The sequence below is a fragment of the Dromiciops gliroides genome, chromosome 3 (assembly GCF_019393635.1).
Source record: "Dromiciops gliroides isolate mDroGli1 chromosome 3, mDroGli1.pri, whole genome shotgun sequence".
Taxonomy (NCBI): domain Eukaryota; kingdom Metazoa; phylum Chordata; class Mammalia; order Microbiotheria; family Microbiotheriidae; genus Dromiciops; species Dromiciops gliroides.
The window spans coordinates 583,195,995-583,214,443 of record NC_057863.1 but is presented as its reverse complement, the minus strand read 5'-3'; the positions used below and the strand labels follow the sequence as shown (position 1 = coordinate 583,214,443).

Here is an 18,449-nt window from a genome sequence, read left to right as displayed (position 1 = left end):
TTGCCCAGAGTCACACAGATAGTAAGTGTCAAGTGTCTGAGGCTGGATTTGAACTCAGGTCCTCCTGAATCCTGGGCTGGTACACTGTGCCACCTAGCCCCAACTATGGTACTTCTTGATGGACAATTTATGTTGGTCACATGTAATGGATTATAGGTCAATAAGATGTTATTGTGGTTGAACAAGTTGTGGTATATGATTGTGATGGAATGCCAATGTCTTATAAGACATGATGAGCTTGATGATCTTAGAAATACATGGATAGATTTGCATGAAACAATGAAGAGTAAATAAGTAGAACCAATAGAATCCTGTATATAGTAACAATAATATTTTTAAGAACATGAAGGAGTCCTTTGTAGTTAATTTGGGGATTTATAATACTCAAAATGACTTAATTGCTCAGAGTTGTTCCTGAAACAATATTGCTACTACTATACACAATATTGTTTTAGTTCTTTTTTTAAAAGTTTAACCTTTTATTTTTATTTTCTTAAAGTAATAAAAATTTGTATTTATATTTGTATTTGTATTTGTATTTATGTATTCCCTTCCCCTTCCCTGATGTGGTAAGCAATTGGGTATGGGTTGTGCATGTGCAATTATGTGGAACATTACCATATTGGCCCTTTTGTATAATAAAACTTGAATAAAAGAAAAAATGAAACAATGTGAAACATAGCATGCTTAAGTATTCCATCCAAACCAATTCTTTCTCAGGAGTTGGATAATATTTTTCATCAGTAGTCCTTTAGGATTGTCTTGGATTATTGTATTGTTGAGAATAGTTAAGTCAGTCACAGTTCTTCATCAAACAATATTGCTGTCTCTGTGCATTTTGTTCTTGGTTCTGCTCACTTCACTATAAATCAGTTCATACAAGTCTCTTGAGGCCTTTCTTAAATCATCCTTAAAGCATGCTGTTTTTTACTTCCTTTCATTTCTTTCTTTTATTCAAGTTTTCTTGTACAAAATGACTGGTGTAGTAATGTTTTGCATGGTTGCACATTTGTAGCCCATATCTGATTGCTTACCCCCTTGGGGAGGAGGGAGGTGTCAGGGATAGGATATGGTGGATTTCAGTGGGTTCAGAATCTGAGACTGGGGTCTGGAGAGTACCCGGCCTCCAGTCCCTGTTATTGCTGGACCATTCTGTCTATATTCCAACCTGTTGCTAAAGCACACCCTCCAAATCCCTTGTTCTGTGGCAAAGCAGGAGAGTTGTCTCCTGTCAGAGCAACCCTACACTGGTACCACCCTCCCTTCTTACATTCCAAAGCCCGTAGCTACTGGTACCACCCTTTCCCTCAGAAGGGTGAGGTGATTTCATAACCACCTGCCCCTTCCTTACATGGGTGGAGTGGTTTCACCCTTTCTCCCTCTCCTTCCCCCAGCTCTTGCACCTAGGTGACCATGAATCCATGCCCTGATCACGAGCTCAACACCAGCACCTTGTGGGATAGGATAGGATATTAGGTTGTGAGCCCACCCTGTGCAAGAAGGGATTACCCCCTCAAATTTTTATAAACACCCAACTCATGAGCTCATTGGCATGCTCCTCATTACTTGCATAAGGTTGCCCATTCTTATGAGAATGAAATAAATCTGTCTCTGCTTGAAAAAAAAAAGAATATATGAAGGAAGACACTATCTACAGCCAGAGAAAGAACTGATAAATAAAAGTATGTATAGAATTACACACACACACACACACACATGTATGTGTCTAATGCTAGCTATCTCTGGTGTTGGTGGGTAGGGAGAAAAAAAAGGTAAAAAAATAACATGCTTCCAAAAAACTTTATTATATATTTAAAAAGAATAGCAATTTATGTATAAAAGATTTGCAGTCCCATGTGTAGCCAGCTTTTTATTATACTATATTCTGGAAATGCTTGTTTTATTGCATAAATGAAAATTATTTTGAAAATTAAAAACACTTCTCTAGACAGGGAGACCCTGGCTGAGAGCAATTTTCAAAGTCATTAATAAATTTTATTAATGCTAAACACAGGCCATTCCACAGATGTACATGGTCAATTGGTCAATTGATTCTAGTTGTAGACAAGTCTTTGTAACCATATCCAGATATAAAGAAAGCTATGAAGAATAGAATACTATCCATGGACATTTGGTACTCTTCTAGTAAAATGTAAGCTGGCTGAGTCCATGCAAATCTGGGAAGTCAGAAATGAGATAGCTATGAAATCTAATCTAGGCCTGTGCTGTTGATCCAAAGGTGAATTTTCTTTCAGGTCCGTTGCCAAACAATGGTGCTGAAAGCAGAAGTACTGGACTTTTATAATGTGTCGTGAACAATATTGTTGTGATAACTCACTAGGGCATTAATAGTGAATGTAAGAGGGCAGCTAGGTGGAGCAGTGGATAAAGTACCAGCCCTGGATTCAGGAGTTCCTGAGTTCAAATCCGGCCTCAGACACTTGACACTTACTAGCTGTGTGACCCTGGGCAAGTCACTTAACCCCCATTGCCCTGCCCCCCCCAAAAAATAGTGAATGTAAGTTAGTAGTGGTGATGGTAGTGGTGGTGATATTAATAGTCACAGTAATATTAGCATTTATATAATGCTTTAAGGTTTATAAGGTGCTATACAAATATTATCTCCTTTGATATTCACAAGAACATTGGGGGTAGGTACATTATCCTCATTTTATAGATTTTACAGAGGAAACAGACACAGAGAGATTGAGTGACATTGGTGATGATATATGTTATGAATGCCTGTGCTTATGCTCTCAGTACCATTCTTTGGTGATTGGCCAAAGAGCAAATTTAGTTTGTACCTTTGGATCAACAGACCTAGGCTAGATTTCATTTCACAGCTATTTCATCTGCTTCCCTATTTAGTAAAAGCTTTGTGTGGGTACAAGTCATGAACTCAGAACAAGGAGATCTGTGAACAGCCAAACACACTGGTGTGGAAAATCAAGGCAAATACATTGGTTGACACAATCACAGGACAGCTTCCAAGCAACCTTCTACTTAATCTCACTAAAAAGTCCACTTAACAGTAAACTTATAACTCAACACTCTACCAAATCCATTGAAGTAAATAGTGATGAGATTCTGAATTCACTAAATGATTAGCATTCCACCCTTTCCTAGAATAAATGACCCTTAAACACCATGGCAGCAATGCTGGTACAAATAGTGGCACCAGATGTTATCCACTTACTCAGTGGCAAGAGCTACTTGTAACTTTCCCACCAATTTGCTGAATACAGTTTTTATTTCATTGCCCTGTGTATTCCAAGAGGACTTATAAATATTGACTTGATTTAACTTTTCCCTTTAAGCCCAAAGAATTAGGTCTTCTGCAATACAGGACCCATTGTTTATTTGGGGGAGAATTTCTTCAACACCCACTCTCTGATTTGTTTGGTCCTAACCCCATAGATAACAGGATTGAGGGCAGGTGGAACAACCACATACAGATTGGCCAAAAGGATATGAATGTAGCGGGGTACATTGCGACCAAAACGATGGGTCATGAAAGAGAAAAATGCAGGTGTGTAGAAGGCCAACATGACACAAACATGAGAACTGCAGGTACTGAGGGCCTTGAGTCGGGCATCTCTAGAAGGAAGGTGGAAAACAGCCCTCAGGATTTGGACATAGGAGACCACAATTGCCACAATGTCAAAGACAAGGACGGATATAGCAACCAGACCATAAATAATGTTGACTTTGATGCTGGCACAGGCCAGGCGGGCAATGCCCATGTGCTCACAGTATGTATGAGGGATGATGTGGTGTCCACAGAAGGGCAATCTCAGAATCAGTAGAACAAATGGGATAACCATAGAAAATGGTCTCAAGGCTATGGCCATTGCAATAATGGACACCACTTTATTGGTGAGCACTAGTGTATAGCGGAGAGGATTGCAAATTGCCACATAACGGTCATAGGCCATGGCCAGGAGTACAGCTGACTCCATACCAGTAAACAGGTGGATGAAGAACATCTGAGTGACACAGCCAAGGAAGCTAATCTCTGTCAGGTTGCACCAGAAGATACCCAACATCTTGGGGATGGTGGATGTGGATAGGCCCAGGTCAATAGAGGACAGAATGGCCAGGAAATAGAACATGGGGTGGTGGAGATTCTGATCACTCCGAATTACAGTCAGGATGGTGAGATTCCCTAAAAGGGCAGTCAGATACACAAGACAGAAGGGGAAGCCAATCCAGACATGTATGTCTTCTAGTCCTGGGATTCCAAGCAGGAGGAATGAGGTGGGATGGAACTGGGTATTATTCACATTGGACATCCTTCTGGAGTCTATGTATAACTTCAATGCTCAAAGATTCAACCTCATTCTATGAGGGGTTCCACTCCAGTATATCATACTTCTCTGATGGACTGCGGGTACATAATATTATCATAGAATATTTTATCTTCTATAATATATGTATATATTATTTTTAAAATAATTAACTATACTGAAGAATGGAAAATAAAATAGAAATACATTTCATTATGTTCACTAATTATCCTCCCTTTGCAGTGCAACATTTACTTTGCTGTGAATGTTAATCATTACTTTATGTTTACTCTTAAACTCAAAACTAACTTTATATAGGCTCAAGTTGAGCAGCTACCTGCAATGTGAGTTGAAGGACCATAGTAAAAGTAACCCAGTCCCCTGTACACCCCTCATGGACTGGAAGGATATTCATATCATAGAATTATACATTTCCTCCCTTCTCTTCTATAGAGGCAAAACAGATTCTAGATCTTTAAAAATCAATGCTGTTATATATTCTTGAGCTTCTGTAAGACCAAAACATTCAGTACTCTTACCTTTTCTGGCAAGTTCTGATCTATTCTCCTCAACAAATATTCTTCCAGGGCAGCTAAGTGGCGCAGAGGATAGAGCACTGGCCCTGGAGTCAGGAGTACCTGAGTTCAAATCCGGCCTCAGACACTTAACACTTACTAGCTGTGTGACCCTGGGCAAGTCACTTAACCCCAATTGCCTCACTAAAAATAAATTAATTAATTAATTAATTAATTAATAAACAAATAAATGAATAAATAAATAAATAGATAGATAAATAAATAAATGAATGAATGAATGAATAAATAAATAAATATTCTTCCAACTTCTGTCTCCTAAATGTAGATAGTCTTCCAATGTTCTGTCCTTACCACCCATCTCTTTATTTTCTGGCCTCTTTCCCTTGACAAACTCACCCACTTCTATTTTTCAAACTGTACTTACCATGTGGAAGACTGACAATTCTTTATTTTTTCTATCTCTGACTTCTCTTGAGTTCAAAGGTCACATTCAGTCAATTAGTCAACCAGTGAGCATTTTTTAAGCATCTATTATGTGCCAGGTATTGTGCTAGGTAGCAAGGATACAAGGACAAAGAGTAAAAATATTCCCACTGCCATATAAATTACATTTAAATGGGGGAGACAAATGGATTTATAAAACTATACAGATAAATATAAAGAGAATATGTACAACTACATAATGATAAAAATAGCTTGCACCTAAATATGTACTTTATGGTTCATAAAGCATTTTACATGTATTAATTTATTTTATCCTCACAATAAACCTCTAGGACAGGTATTATTATCTCCATTTTACAGATGAGGAAACTGAGGCTGAAAAAGATTACCTCACCCAGGGCCATACATTTAGTAAGTGTCTTAGATCAGATTTGAGCTCAAATCTTTTTTTTTCATGAGAAGGTAATAGAGTGAGTACCTTCCAAAAGTATTTGAAGTTGAAAAAAAGTATTTGAAATAGGATTTGAACTCAGATCTCCTAGATACTAGCTCCACTGTTCTATCCTTTGAGCTAATTAACTGCCTAGAATATATGCAGAGTAATTAAATATAAGATAGTTTGGGAAGGAGGTTTGCAGAAGATAGTGCTTGAGCTGCATTTTAAAGGAAGAGAGGGATTCTGGAAGGAGTGCATTCCAGACATGTGGGTTGACCAATCCTAAGGTACAGAGAAGGGAGGCATAGTGTTCTGTGTGTCAGAGTCTATGTTGGCTGAATCAAAGGGCAGTCATGTTCAGTGGACTTGAAAAGATAGCTTGAGAACAGCTTATAAAGAATATTCGATACCAAATAGAAAAGTTTCTATTTAATCTTTGAAGAAATAGGAAACCACTAGTGTTGACTGAGGAGGATATTGGCCAGATCAGCCCATAAATAAAATTATTTTGGCAGCAGAACTTAGGATGGATTTGCTAAAATGATGAGAAAGAACTGAGTCTCTCTCTCTCTCTCTCTCTCTCTCTCTCTCTCTCTCTCTCTCTCTCTCTCTCTCTGCCCCCCCCCTCTCTCTCTTTCTCTCTCATTTTCAAAGAAATGGAGACCTTTGCCTGGATGTATTAGCCCTTTAAATTTGATAAGACATAACTACATATTAAAAGATGGATTATTGTTTTTCTTCCCTCATATATAGCAAATTAGTTATCAAATCCTCTTATGTGTATTATTCATTCATAAAAGGCTAATATTTTTATATTCCTATATGATTAATAACAACATTTATATGCAACTTCTAATTGTTTTTGGACTCTTAAAAAACACTAGGAGGATTAAAATTTTGTGCCCACCCTATCTCTCTTCTTTTATCTTTTTTCGAACCCTAGTTTTCCCACTCATTACCTGTCACCCATATTATTTCAGTAAAGTATTTAATACTTTTGATACCCCTTTAATCTTTTTGGGGGTGAGGCAATTGGGGTTAAGTGACTTGCCCAGGGTCATACAGCTAGTAAGTGTTAAGTGTCTGAGGCCAGATTTGAACTCAGTTCCTCCTGAATCCAAGGCCAGTCCTCTATCCACTGCACCATCTAGCTGCCCCCATACCCCTTTAATCTTGTAAGGACTGCTATATAAATCATTCTAGGCCACTGCCTGAATCAAATCACTCCCTTTATGAATTCAGAATCTTTCAGTGATTCTTCAGTGATTAATGAATTAATTCCTCAGTTTGATGGGACCAGATAAGCCTTAAATGTCTCTATCATTTCTCAAGTGCATATTGAGCACTTACTATGTGACACATGGAATCATTGTCTATCTTAAATGATAACCCTTTCAATACACTTCCAAAACAGCTACTATGCTCCACCCTTCACCTTTTCTCTTCTCCAATCTAAATATTCCAAGTGTTCTTCAACTGGTATTGTATATAGCATGATCTCAAAGCCATTCACAATTCCCATTCTCTTACTCTGAATCCTCTCCAGTGTGTCTGCAATCTTACTAAAAGGCCATGCCGAGAGCTAGACGTGATAACACTAGTATAGTTTGTGCAGGGAAGCCAAAGGTCAGCAGGAACAGTACTTCTCCAATCCTTAGTAATGTTGTTGTTTAGTTATTTTGAGTTGTATCTGACTCCTAACTCCATTTGGGATTTTCTTGGCAAAGATACTGGTATGATTGGACATTTCCTTCTCTAGCTCAGTTTATAGATGAAGAAACTGAAGCAAACAGGTGACTTTTCCAGGATTATAGTTCCTGACTCCAGGCCCGGCACTCTACCCACTATACCACCTAGCTTCCTCTGTTAATTATTGTAGCCTAAAATCACATTAAGTTTGAAGTTCACTTTAATCCCAAGATATTTGTCAGGTAAACTATCTAATCATGCCTCCTCTATCTTATATTTCTGAAGTTATTTTTTTAAAAATGTGTGGAATAATTTACATTAAACTCTATTATGTTTCATCTTACTCCATCTGACCAAATACCCCAACCTGATACTCATATTTTGTGCCCTGAATCTATGTCCCTAAGCTTTGGTGCATTTGTAAATTTGATAAGATTGAAAAACACAGATAGAGTTCAACAGCCCATGTCCAAGCTTTGATCCCCAGAGAAATACATCAGGTACTTCATTCCAAGTAGAGAGAAACCCTTAATGGTTACTCTATTGATCCCCCCAGTTGACCATCTCCAAATTTTCTTCATTGGCAGGTAGGTAGCCAGGCCAGGACTGGAGTCAGGAAGACCTGAGTCTGTTCAAATCCAGCCTCAAACACTTACCACCTCTGTGACTCTGGGCAAGTCACTTAACTTCTATTTGACTCAGTTTTTTTTTTCATTTGTAAGATGCAAATAATTATTACACCAACCACCCTGAATTAAACAAGATAACAATTGTAAAGTGCTTAGCACAATACTGGCACATAGCACTAAATACCTTTAAGCTAGTACTATTTTTATTAATGTTATTATTATTACATTATAATCTAGTTTACCTCTTTTTTGTACATGAATTGTGTGAGAAATGATCAAATTATTCATTAAAATATGGCCATCTCAGAGGGGCAGCTAGGTGGCACAGTGGATAGACCACTGGCCCTGGATTCAGGAGTTCCTGAGTTCAAATCCGACTTCAGACATTTGACACTTACTAGCTGTGTGACCCTGGGCAAGTCACTTAACCCTCATTGCCCTGCAAAAAAAAAGTAATAATAATAATAAAATATGGCCATCTGTAACATGGATGTAATAAAACATAGTTATCATTGTAGCAATTGACTATCACCTAGTCTAGTAACATTCGGATAAAGAAAATGAAGTTAAACTGACCTTACCTTTTGTGGATGAAGCCATTCTGATTCATTATAATCACTGCTTCCTTTTGGCCACAGGAATTTCCCAAGGTCATACAGCTCAATGCCTAAGAGGACTGAACACAAGTCCTCTACTTCCAAAGCCAGTGGATATTCAGTAATCATCCCTTGTAACAATAAGCCTCATAATTTTACTGGTAATGAAGGTCATCTCTTTACCTATGATTTGCAAATGTTCAAATTTGTATCAATTGAAATCAACTTACAAATATATCATCTTCCTCTCCTTTTTCTTCCCTCAAAATGTGTTCTCCAATCCCCTTCTACCTATCTGGTTATCTGAAGTCTTTCAGTGACTATTAATCATCACTTAACAATTGCATATGTCTTTCTCCTAATATTGTCCTATTTATCTCTTCCTTTCCCCTTCTCCTTCTTAATTTGCTTCTTCTTTCTCCTCTTCCTTTATTTATCAGCTATTTGTTGTTTCTTTTTTCTTTCCCTCTTCCATAATATTCTCCACCTTCTTTTTCTTCCCCCTTCTCTTACTGATCCTACTTCTCCATATCCTTCTTCCTTCCTCTTCCTGGAAGGCACTTAGTTGCAATAAGAAGAGAACAGGGAGGAGTACATGTTCCTCTTACACTTGTCTTACTGTTACCTTATTGGCCACAGGTCATCCTAAGGCAACTTGATGTAATACATGGTATATTGGCCTTGGAAATAGATGATCTGCATAAAAGTCTCAGCTGTAATATTTGCTACATTGGTTGTCACCTAAACTATCATCTGAGTAACAGCTTCTTCACCTGTAACATGCATGTAATAATCATTATACCACACTGAGCTTTTGTGAGACAGGTAATTTATTGACTTCAAATTGCTTTATAGATCAATTCTACAATAAGCACTTACTAAATTCTTATACCAAATGCTATGCACCATGCTAGGCTCTAGGGCTGGAAACATAAACATATATATATATAAACACATATACATATATATTTATATTTCTGCAAGGAATTTACATTCTTTTTACCTAGACTACAAGTTCACACATAAACATATTCCAAATATGTTTATAATGATTTGGAGGTAGAAGTGAGAGGAATATTAGCAGCTGATGGGATCAGAAAAGGTCTCATGCAAAGGAAGGAGATACTATTAAAGCTGAGCTTTGAAGGAAATGAGATCTAAGAGACAGAAGGAAAAAAGAGTGTATTGTAGGCATGAGGAACAGCTAGTTCAAAGTTACAGAGATAAGAGAAAAATATATTGTGTGAAGAAGAGCAAGAATGCCTACACCAACAAAGGTGGTAGCTATGTGACTACAGAGAAATAGGGTTGAGAAACATTGTGAACAGAGAATTCACAGGTCTTGATAAAAAAAATTGGCCATGGGATTTTATATATATATATATATATATATATATATATATATATGTGTGTGTGTGTGTGTGTGTGTGTGTGTGTGTGCTTGCATGTGCTATTATGATTTTTCTACCCTCTTGCTAAAACCCTCAAAATTCTAAGATGCTTTTGCTTTTCTCATAAAAAGGAAACTTTAAGGATTATACTTTGGATTGCAAATTTTACCTCTTTCCTTCTGCCTCTCACTCAAATGGCCTTCATTGTCCCCCTCTGTACCTGCAGAGCACTGAACTCAAATTAAGACTAAAATTTAATCCTGACCCTTCTAGTAACCTTCTAATATGAAAGGGGGGTAAGTCCCTTCCCATGTCTAGGTTTCAGGTTGCTCATCTATGAAATGAGGGAGCTGGACTAGATCAGAGATTCTTATGTTTTTGTGTGTGCCATGAAGTCCTTTGTGGTCTGATGAGGTTTATGGATGCCTTCTTAGAATCACATTTTAATTGCATAAAATAAAATGCATAGTATTACAAAGGAATATAATTATATTAAAATGGTTATCTATGTGTATGTATTTCTCTCTCTCTCTCTCTTAGGGTTCATAAATTCCAGTTTAAGAAAACCTGGACCAGATGATATTAAATGTCTCTTTGAAATGTAATGTTACATGGGAGAAGGGTGGATAGTAATTTATTATTATCTCCATTTTACAGTTGAGGAAACTGAGGCAGAGAGTGATCTTGCCCAAGGTCACACAGCTAGTATGTGTTTGAGAACTAAGGTCTTCCTGACTCCAGGCTTACTTAATGCCTTACCTATGTGCCACAGTTCTGAGGTCAAGAAATACTGCTTTGGATTAAACCTAATTTTCTAAATCCCCCTAGAACCTGAACTCCTCTACCCACATAAGAACATTCTTAAAAGTCAGCAAAGAATTCATGTTCTTCAGAACAATTCTGAGATATGCAGGCCAAGCCCCCATCCTTAACAGTTGTTCTACCTTTGCTGTGCTTTATCACTCACCATTTAAGGGCTCTGATACATAGCAGAGAAAGAGTTTTCCTCTAACTGAGCTGTTCTGGGCTGCAATGTAGGATGGCCAGGAAACTAGCAGAATCTTTCCATCCTCAATGATTCAGAGAATATATTTATAGTCCACAGGGAGGGTGTCCATCCCAAGAGTCCCTGGTAAAAGAATTTCCTTACTATGGAAACTATTAGTTCAGGAAGACACCCTTGGTCTAGATTACAGAAAATTCCAGTTGATTCAAATTTCTAGTTGAAAATCACAGTGTGTGGGCATTTTCAAAATGATTTACTAGAGATCCTCTACTTTAGCTACCTAGTCTGAATGGGGTTGTATAATAGCCAACCTAATAGACAAGGGTAATATTCAGAAAAAAGGAATAAAATGGATATTTGGATGAAATAAATTTTTGAATTTTTTTCCTAAACAAAATGCATTCCTTTAAGGGAAAAAGTTGTTTGTCATTTGTTCTCGAAGAGGACCATGACATCTGGGTGATGCCATGACTTGCAATGAAGTGAATTTACGTGAAGGAGGGCTATACAAAGTCACAAACCTCATTCTCTCTTCCAGAGTCATCTGGGTCCAGTGGCAAGATAAATATCAGGATGACCTGGAGGTGGCCCAGAGGTTTTAGGCAAATGGGTTTAAGTGACTTGCCTATGTTTCCATAGTTAGTAAGTGTCAAATGTCTGAGGCCAGATTTGAATTCAGGTTCCCATGTTTCCAGGGCCAGTGCTCTATCCAGTGAGCCACCTAGATGCCCAAGGGCAAGGTGGGATGATGGAAGGGGAAAATCTTTCCAGCAAATTTCCCTGATATCCAAGATAGAGTGTATAGAGCAGTGATATCTTAATAAAATAAAAGAGTCATTATCTAATAGAAAAATGGTCAAGAGATATGCCTGGGGAATTCCCAAGGGAAGAAATCAAATCTACCAATAGCTCTTTCTCCACCTAAAATCCACCTAAATGCACATGTATATACACACATATATGTGCGTATATACATATACATATATGCATTCTACCAATAACATGCTATTATAAGCATATCACTACATTTATGAAATATACAATTGCATATACTTATGTACTACATATGATCTTATCCAAACTGTCCATAAGTAACACAATATATATTAAAATGGTTACTAATCTCTGGACACTAGCAGTATATATTTGTGGATTTGTTGTTGTGAGAATGTATTTTGCTTGACAACATATATTTGTTGCAATGATCCCTTCCCCATTGGGAATGTTGAATGGAAAGCAGAGGAAGGGCTTGATGATTTTTAACATTTTTTAAAATAAAAACACCAGCTAATTGTCTTGTCCAGGTGGCAGCCTTTAAGATTCAGGGCAGAATTAGTGATTTCATTACCATCAATATGCTTTTACCCAAAGGAATGTGAGTAGCAGGTAGGACATGATAGTAAAGAAATCTCTGCCCCCTCCAACCAGTCTACCATGAAACCTCTCACTGGCTTTTCATTTCCTGCAAGAAAACCCTGAATTACACTAGGAAAAGCAGCATAATTCAGTGGAAAAAGTGCTGGATTTGGCATCAGAGAAAACAGGCCCAAATACCAGCTCTACTATCTATCTACTACCTATGTTATATTTGAAAACACAGTCTTTGGGTGGGGGGCAGCTTTTTTCTGTAAAATGAGAGCTGTGAATTAAATTAGTTCCCTTTTAAAGGAATTATAAACTATGAATGGAAGGTAGAGTACTAGACTTCTTATAGTCAAGGAGACGGAGGTTTGAATTCTGCCTCAGACACTAGCAATAGAATCCTGAAGAAAATCATTTAAATTCTCTGTGCTTACATTTCCATATGTATTTGAGGGAGATAATTGTACCTACCTCATAGGGTTGTTGCCAGTCTCAAATATGAGAATGTATTGAAAAGAGGTGGCCAACTTTTAAGTGTTGTAGCAATGTTCACTATTAATCATGGTTATTATTACTTCTTGGGGTCATTGTAGAAATTAAACAGGATATTTAAATTACTTTGTAAACCTTGAACTGCTATCACCCCATATAATATCATTATCAGTTCATACATGTATTAATTTTCAAAATGCCCCGAACTTCTTTCTCTGATGGATTCATGGCTCAAGATTCATTGTTTCCTTGTTTATTTCCTCATTATTAATCATATCACATTCACCAGCCCTGGGCCTCTCTACAAATTTGTTTCCCATGCTTAATCTTCATGTCATCAAAATGTATCATCACCTATTGGGACTTATTTCTCTGAATTTGCCTTGTACTATTTGTACTATGCCCTTCATTTTGAATGGTAGCTAACCAAAATCCACTCTACAAATGCATCCATAAAGCCTCATCATTTGTTTTTTGTTTGTTTGTGTGTTTTGTTTTGGTTTTGTGGGGCAATGAGGGTTAAGTGACTTGCCCAAGGTCACACGGCTAGTAAGTGTCAAGTGTCTGAGGCTGGGTTTGAAGTCAGGTCTTCCTGAATCCAGGGCTGGTGCTTTATCCATAGTACCACCTAGCTGGCCCCAAGCTTCATCATTTGAAATGATGGTTTCATTGTCCTCTGCCCTGGTCTCAAAATACCTTCAGTACTCCATATACTTATGGACTTTTTAAATGTGAGATTCATGGGCATCCAAAAATAAAGTGATCAGCATAGAGCAAGAAGACTGGAAACTACATTATATAAAAAACAGTTGATGAAGACTGGAATGGTTAGCCTATAGAAGATAATATAAAAACACGATATCCATCTTCAAATTTTTTGAAAAACTGTATTAAAACAGTTACAGAAAACTTGATTTGTTTTACTCAGAGGGTAGAAATAAAACCAATAATTGGAAGTGAGAGGGAGGGAGATTTGCTTCCCTATCAATTACTAATTTAGAATCCATTGGGCATAAGGAAAAAGTGAAGAAATATCACTGACACACATCAGAGATGAATAAATGGATAAGGAGTGAATGAAAAAGCATTTATTTAGTATTTACTATGTGCCAAGTTACAGGGGTACAATGAAGAAAAAATGAATAAACAAGTCCCAATTCTCAAGAGCCTCACACTCTAATTGAGGAGACAATGTGCATGTGAGTCTTCTCCTGTAGAGTTGATTTAATGGCTCAAATATAGTATGTGCATAAGTAAGAGAAGCTTGAAGGTAAGCTTAGTTAATGTTAACCCCAAATGGTGGGCTGACATAATGGGTAGTGGAGATAATTGATCTGAATGTCTCCCTTGAGTCAGAGACCTAAAGACTATCAGTGTCTCCCATTGCTAACTCCTGTGACCTGCTCCACTATAAATAATATCCTTCAATAAATTTCCTTTGGACACATAAATTTTGTACATGGCTTCTCTTTCATTTTCTATTATCAATACTACACAAAACCAACCAGTTAAATATGAATTGACTGCCAAATAATATGAAATAAATGATGAACTCTGATAAGAACAGATTAATGACTGATCAGCTCTTCTCAATGTACAGTCTCTTTGTACTCTATGTACAGTCTCTTTGACTGTACATAGAACAAAAACAGCACTAATGTGTCCCTTCCAAGATCTTCTTTACCATTTTTTAAGTTATGTCTACATGACCACCATTTTTGGAGCATAGTCCTGAGGAACTGTGTAGATATGTAAATATTAGCCTCCAGGTTTCAAGTACACTCTATCAGCTCGAGTCTCTGTTCAAGTTTAATTGAATTCATTATTTCCTTCTGATCTTTTATCTTTTATAGACCAAATTCAACCTGCCACTTGTTTTTCAAATAAATTACTCAGAAATCCCCCAATTCAATAGCTGTCCTCAATGAGCATCCAAAGATGGGTACTTTTCACACTCCAAGTTTATGTGATAAAAGTCCCAAACATGATGAAAATGAGGATGCCCAAGCTTTCCTTAGGGAAATAACTTCAAAGCCTCATTTTCTAATCATGTTGACAATGGAGATGCCCACAGTTTTCTTAGGGAAATAACTTCAAAGCCAGATTCTTTAACTATGTTAACTTGATCAATCTACTTCTGGTCTTCCCCTCCCACAAATCTTTATTCAATTGAACTTAATAAAGGTACCATGGCATAATAGATAGAGTATTGAACTTGGAGTCACATGCTCTATCTTATTCTTTCCAACAAAGTGACCCTGAGAAATTTGATTTCACTCTCCTAAAGGGACTCATCTATAAAATGAAGGGATTGAACTACCTGGATTCTGACATCCCTTCCAACTCTTAATCTCTGATCCTGTGAATCACCTCATACCTCTTACTCTCCCTTTATGGAAATACTAATGCTGATTTTTTTTTTACTTCAAATAGCTATTGTGAACAAAGTACTCCATTGACCTTTTAACACTATACTGATTGAATTAATTTTCCTCATTTAACTGGTCAACCTGCATACATTTCATTTTTCCAATAAGGCTATAAGTCCCATAAATCCAAATATCTGCCTTTCGTCTTTTGAAATCTTAACAGCAACTACCTCTGGTTGGGCACACAGGTGTTCTGTAAATATATTTCTATTGACGTTAGGAAAAAAATAAGAGTTTCCATGGGAGTTGTTAGGCCCCTGTTTCTCAGCTTGATGGAGGATCCTTATTAACTCGTTGAAGTATATGTCCCAGATTACTGTTTTACCGGCCTTCTCCTTGTCAATATTTTATGTGTTATACCAGAAAACATACTTCTTTAGAATTCCTGCATAACTTCTTTTGGTGTTCATAATGTGGGGTCAACTGGGATCTACTTTGTGCTATCTATGGTGCTCCAAGAGAGAAGGTAAAAAAAGAAGGTGGAAGTCTTCCTACATTAATCTCATTGTCCAAATTTTTAGGTTCTTCATAAACTTGTTTCTGACTGGGGCTCCTAGAGACACTTGTGAGAGAGACTGTTGAAGCCCCAGGCTGATAGTTCTATACTCCTATCCTCTTTTCTTCTTTTCATGAAGCCCTCCATACTGATCTGCATCTTAATTTTGTATTCTCATCTTTGTGAATGTGAGTAAATCATACCTTTTACCTTCAATTTCCTCATCAGTAAAATGAGTGGGCTGGACTTGATGACCTCTGGATCCAGAACTAAATCTAGGACCTATGATCATATGATTATAGCTGAGGATTCTTCTCTGTTTCCCTTCCATAGTCCCAACTAATCCAGTATTAGGCATATTCATTCCCCTTCTTTACTTCAGTCTTGGTCCCTGTCTCATGTTTGAACTGGTTGCTTTTCTAGAGACATCAAAGGAAGGATGGCCTGAAACAACCAGGGACAACCTGAGTGGCTAGACAATGTGCCTCCTGGCTTCCCAGGAGTCAGAAAAAGACCATCGAATCATGGTTCCAGAGACTCCAGAGGCAGTTAAGTAAAAAAAATGAGAAAAGAGATTATTAAATGATAGTTAAAGAAACCCATAAAGAATCTGACTGATCTAATTTCTTGTTAGTACTTGTCCTTATCTCATCTTTTCTTCTTTATTTCTATATTATATTTTCATGACAAATTTAGTATTCCTTTTCCAGCATGAATCTCTAGTGAAAGGGAGAGAGTAAAATGGATAATAAATGTCAGAAGGGTTCTATAGCTTTTGGCCCATGAGTGGTTTGGTACTAGGCTGAGCCCTAGATTTAAAATCATCTGTTTGACCTGGATCTAAATTTCATTTTAGCCACTTTTTAGTTGTGTGACCCTGAAGAAGTCAGTATACTTCCATTCAACTCCATTTCCTCACCTCTAAAATAAGGATAATATTAGTAATCAGTGAAAAAAGTGATTAGTAAACCATAAACAGATGGCAATGAGGCCTGGACCTGTAAGTCCATTGCTAGTGACCCTCCCTGAAATAAAAACTATAAATTCACTTCAGCACCTTCACTGCAACTTAGACTATGAGAGAGTATCCTAGAAAATAGTAGGGTTAAATAAGTTGCCCAGACTCATTAAATAATTAAATAAGTTGGCCAAGCTCATTATGAGTCAGAGGTATGGCTTAAACTCAGGTTTTCCCAGCTTTGAGGCCAACTCCCTGTCTGCTTTCTCAATATAACTCTCTAAACTTTAAAAGACACTAGAAATGGGAGTTACCATTATCATTTGCAGGAAAGAGGTTGATTGGAGTGTTTTTTTCTCTTTTGTTTTCAACCCAAAGAGAGTAATTATTAGAGTGTGTGAATAGATGCAGTCTGTTGTTTTCTGATAAAACCCAGCTACACTATGGCCTAAAAAAGGCCTAAGAACTAGTCTCTGTAGTGCCTCTAACCTATTATTAAGAACTTGAATTAATTCCTTCCTCTACCTGGGTCTCAGTTTTCCCCCCTTCCAATAAAGTGTTTGGACAAAGTAATTTAGGGGGTATAAACTAGAAATTACATTCTATGATTTTGATGAGTGATAATGTTCTTAGAGGCAATGAAAAGGACAGGAATCAGTGCCATTAGCTTTCTTTTGAATCAAGTGTTCTGACCCTCTTTTTCACTCTTAGATAATTGCTCCCCTGTTGCAAATAGCTACTCCATTTCCTCCTTTTGACTCCCTCCAATAGGACCATAAATACATAGCTGGAAGGAACCTTAGATCAACTATCTAATACAACACTCTTTATACAAAGGAGGAAATTGAGACTTAAAGAAAGTAATTGACTTAAGGTCACTTTTCCAAATCACATGGGTAATAAAAAAGCCATGATTTTAACCCAAGTCATTTAACTCCAAATTTACCAGTGTGTATACAAAACAATGTCTATATATTCACACACACACACACTCACACACACACAAACACACATAAAACTTGCTCATCTCCCTTATCAATTGCATGCCACTATTACCATACTGTCATTTCCACATTAACAAGGGGGTCTAAAATTAAAAAAAAAATTCATATTGTATATATTCAAGGTGGTATCAGGAGAGCTGATCCATAAGAGAGAAGAAGGATGAAATCAGGGACATGTCCATGGTGTGGTCAAGAGGCCTAGCAGCAGGTAGGAAGGGTGGAACTGCATATAATTGGATGTGGACATCCTGCTTGGATATGACTGTGCTCACGCTGATCACAGGGTGCTCACTTGCTTTGTGGAAACCCAGTAGGACACTACTTCACTTGGTGGTCCTTCAGAGACAGTAATAGATTAGAGCTTTAAAAAAAATTCACTAAATAGTTCATTCTATGAGCCAAAGAGTTGCATTAGTTGTCTGTCATGCATAGAGCCATGTGCTGAAAAAGACAGAAAAAGAGGTAGACTGAAAGAAAAATATATAAAAGTAACATTTCCATAAAGTGGGAAGGACTATCATGAATTATAATAGTAAGACCAGACATATAACCTAAAATATTGTGGATACTTAATGAGTGATTGTTTATTAGACTGGGAAACAGAGGACATTCAATTTAATGATTGCCAATTCATTTCTATTCAAGCCACATATAAATTATGTACCTACTATTATAGATAGATAGATAGATAGATT

General features: G+C 37.2%; 1 protein-coding gene across 1 annotated transcript; it reads right to left on the bottom strand.

The window, feature by feature from the left end:
- Window positions 1-3,356: 3,356 nt before the first annotated feature.
- On the bottom strand, window positions 3,357-4,292 carry LOC122749287 (olfactory receptor 52E1-like). The gene has a single exon (XM_043995574.1). The coding sequence runs from the start codon at window positions 4,290-4,292 to the stop codon at window positions 3,357-3,359; it is 936 nt and encodes a 311-aa protein (XP_043851509.1).
- Window positions 4,293-18,449: the final 14,157 nt, after the last annotated feature.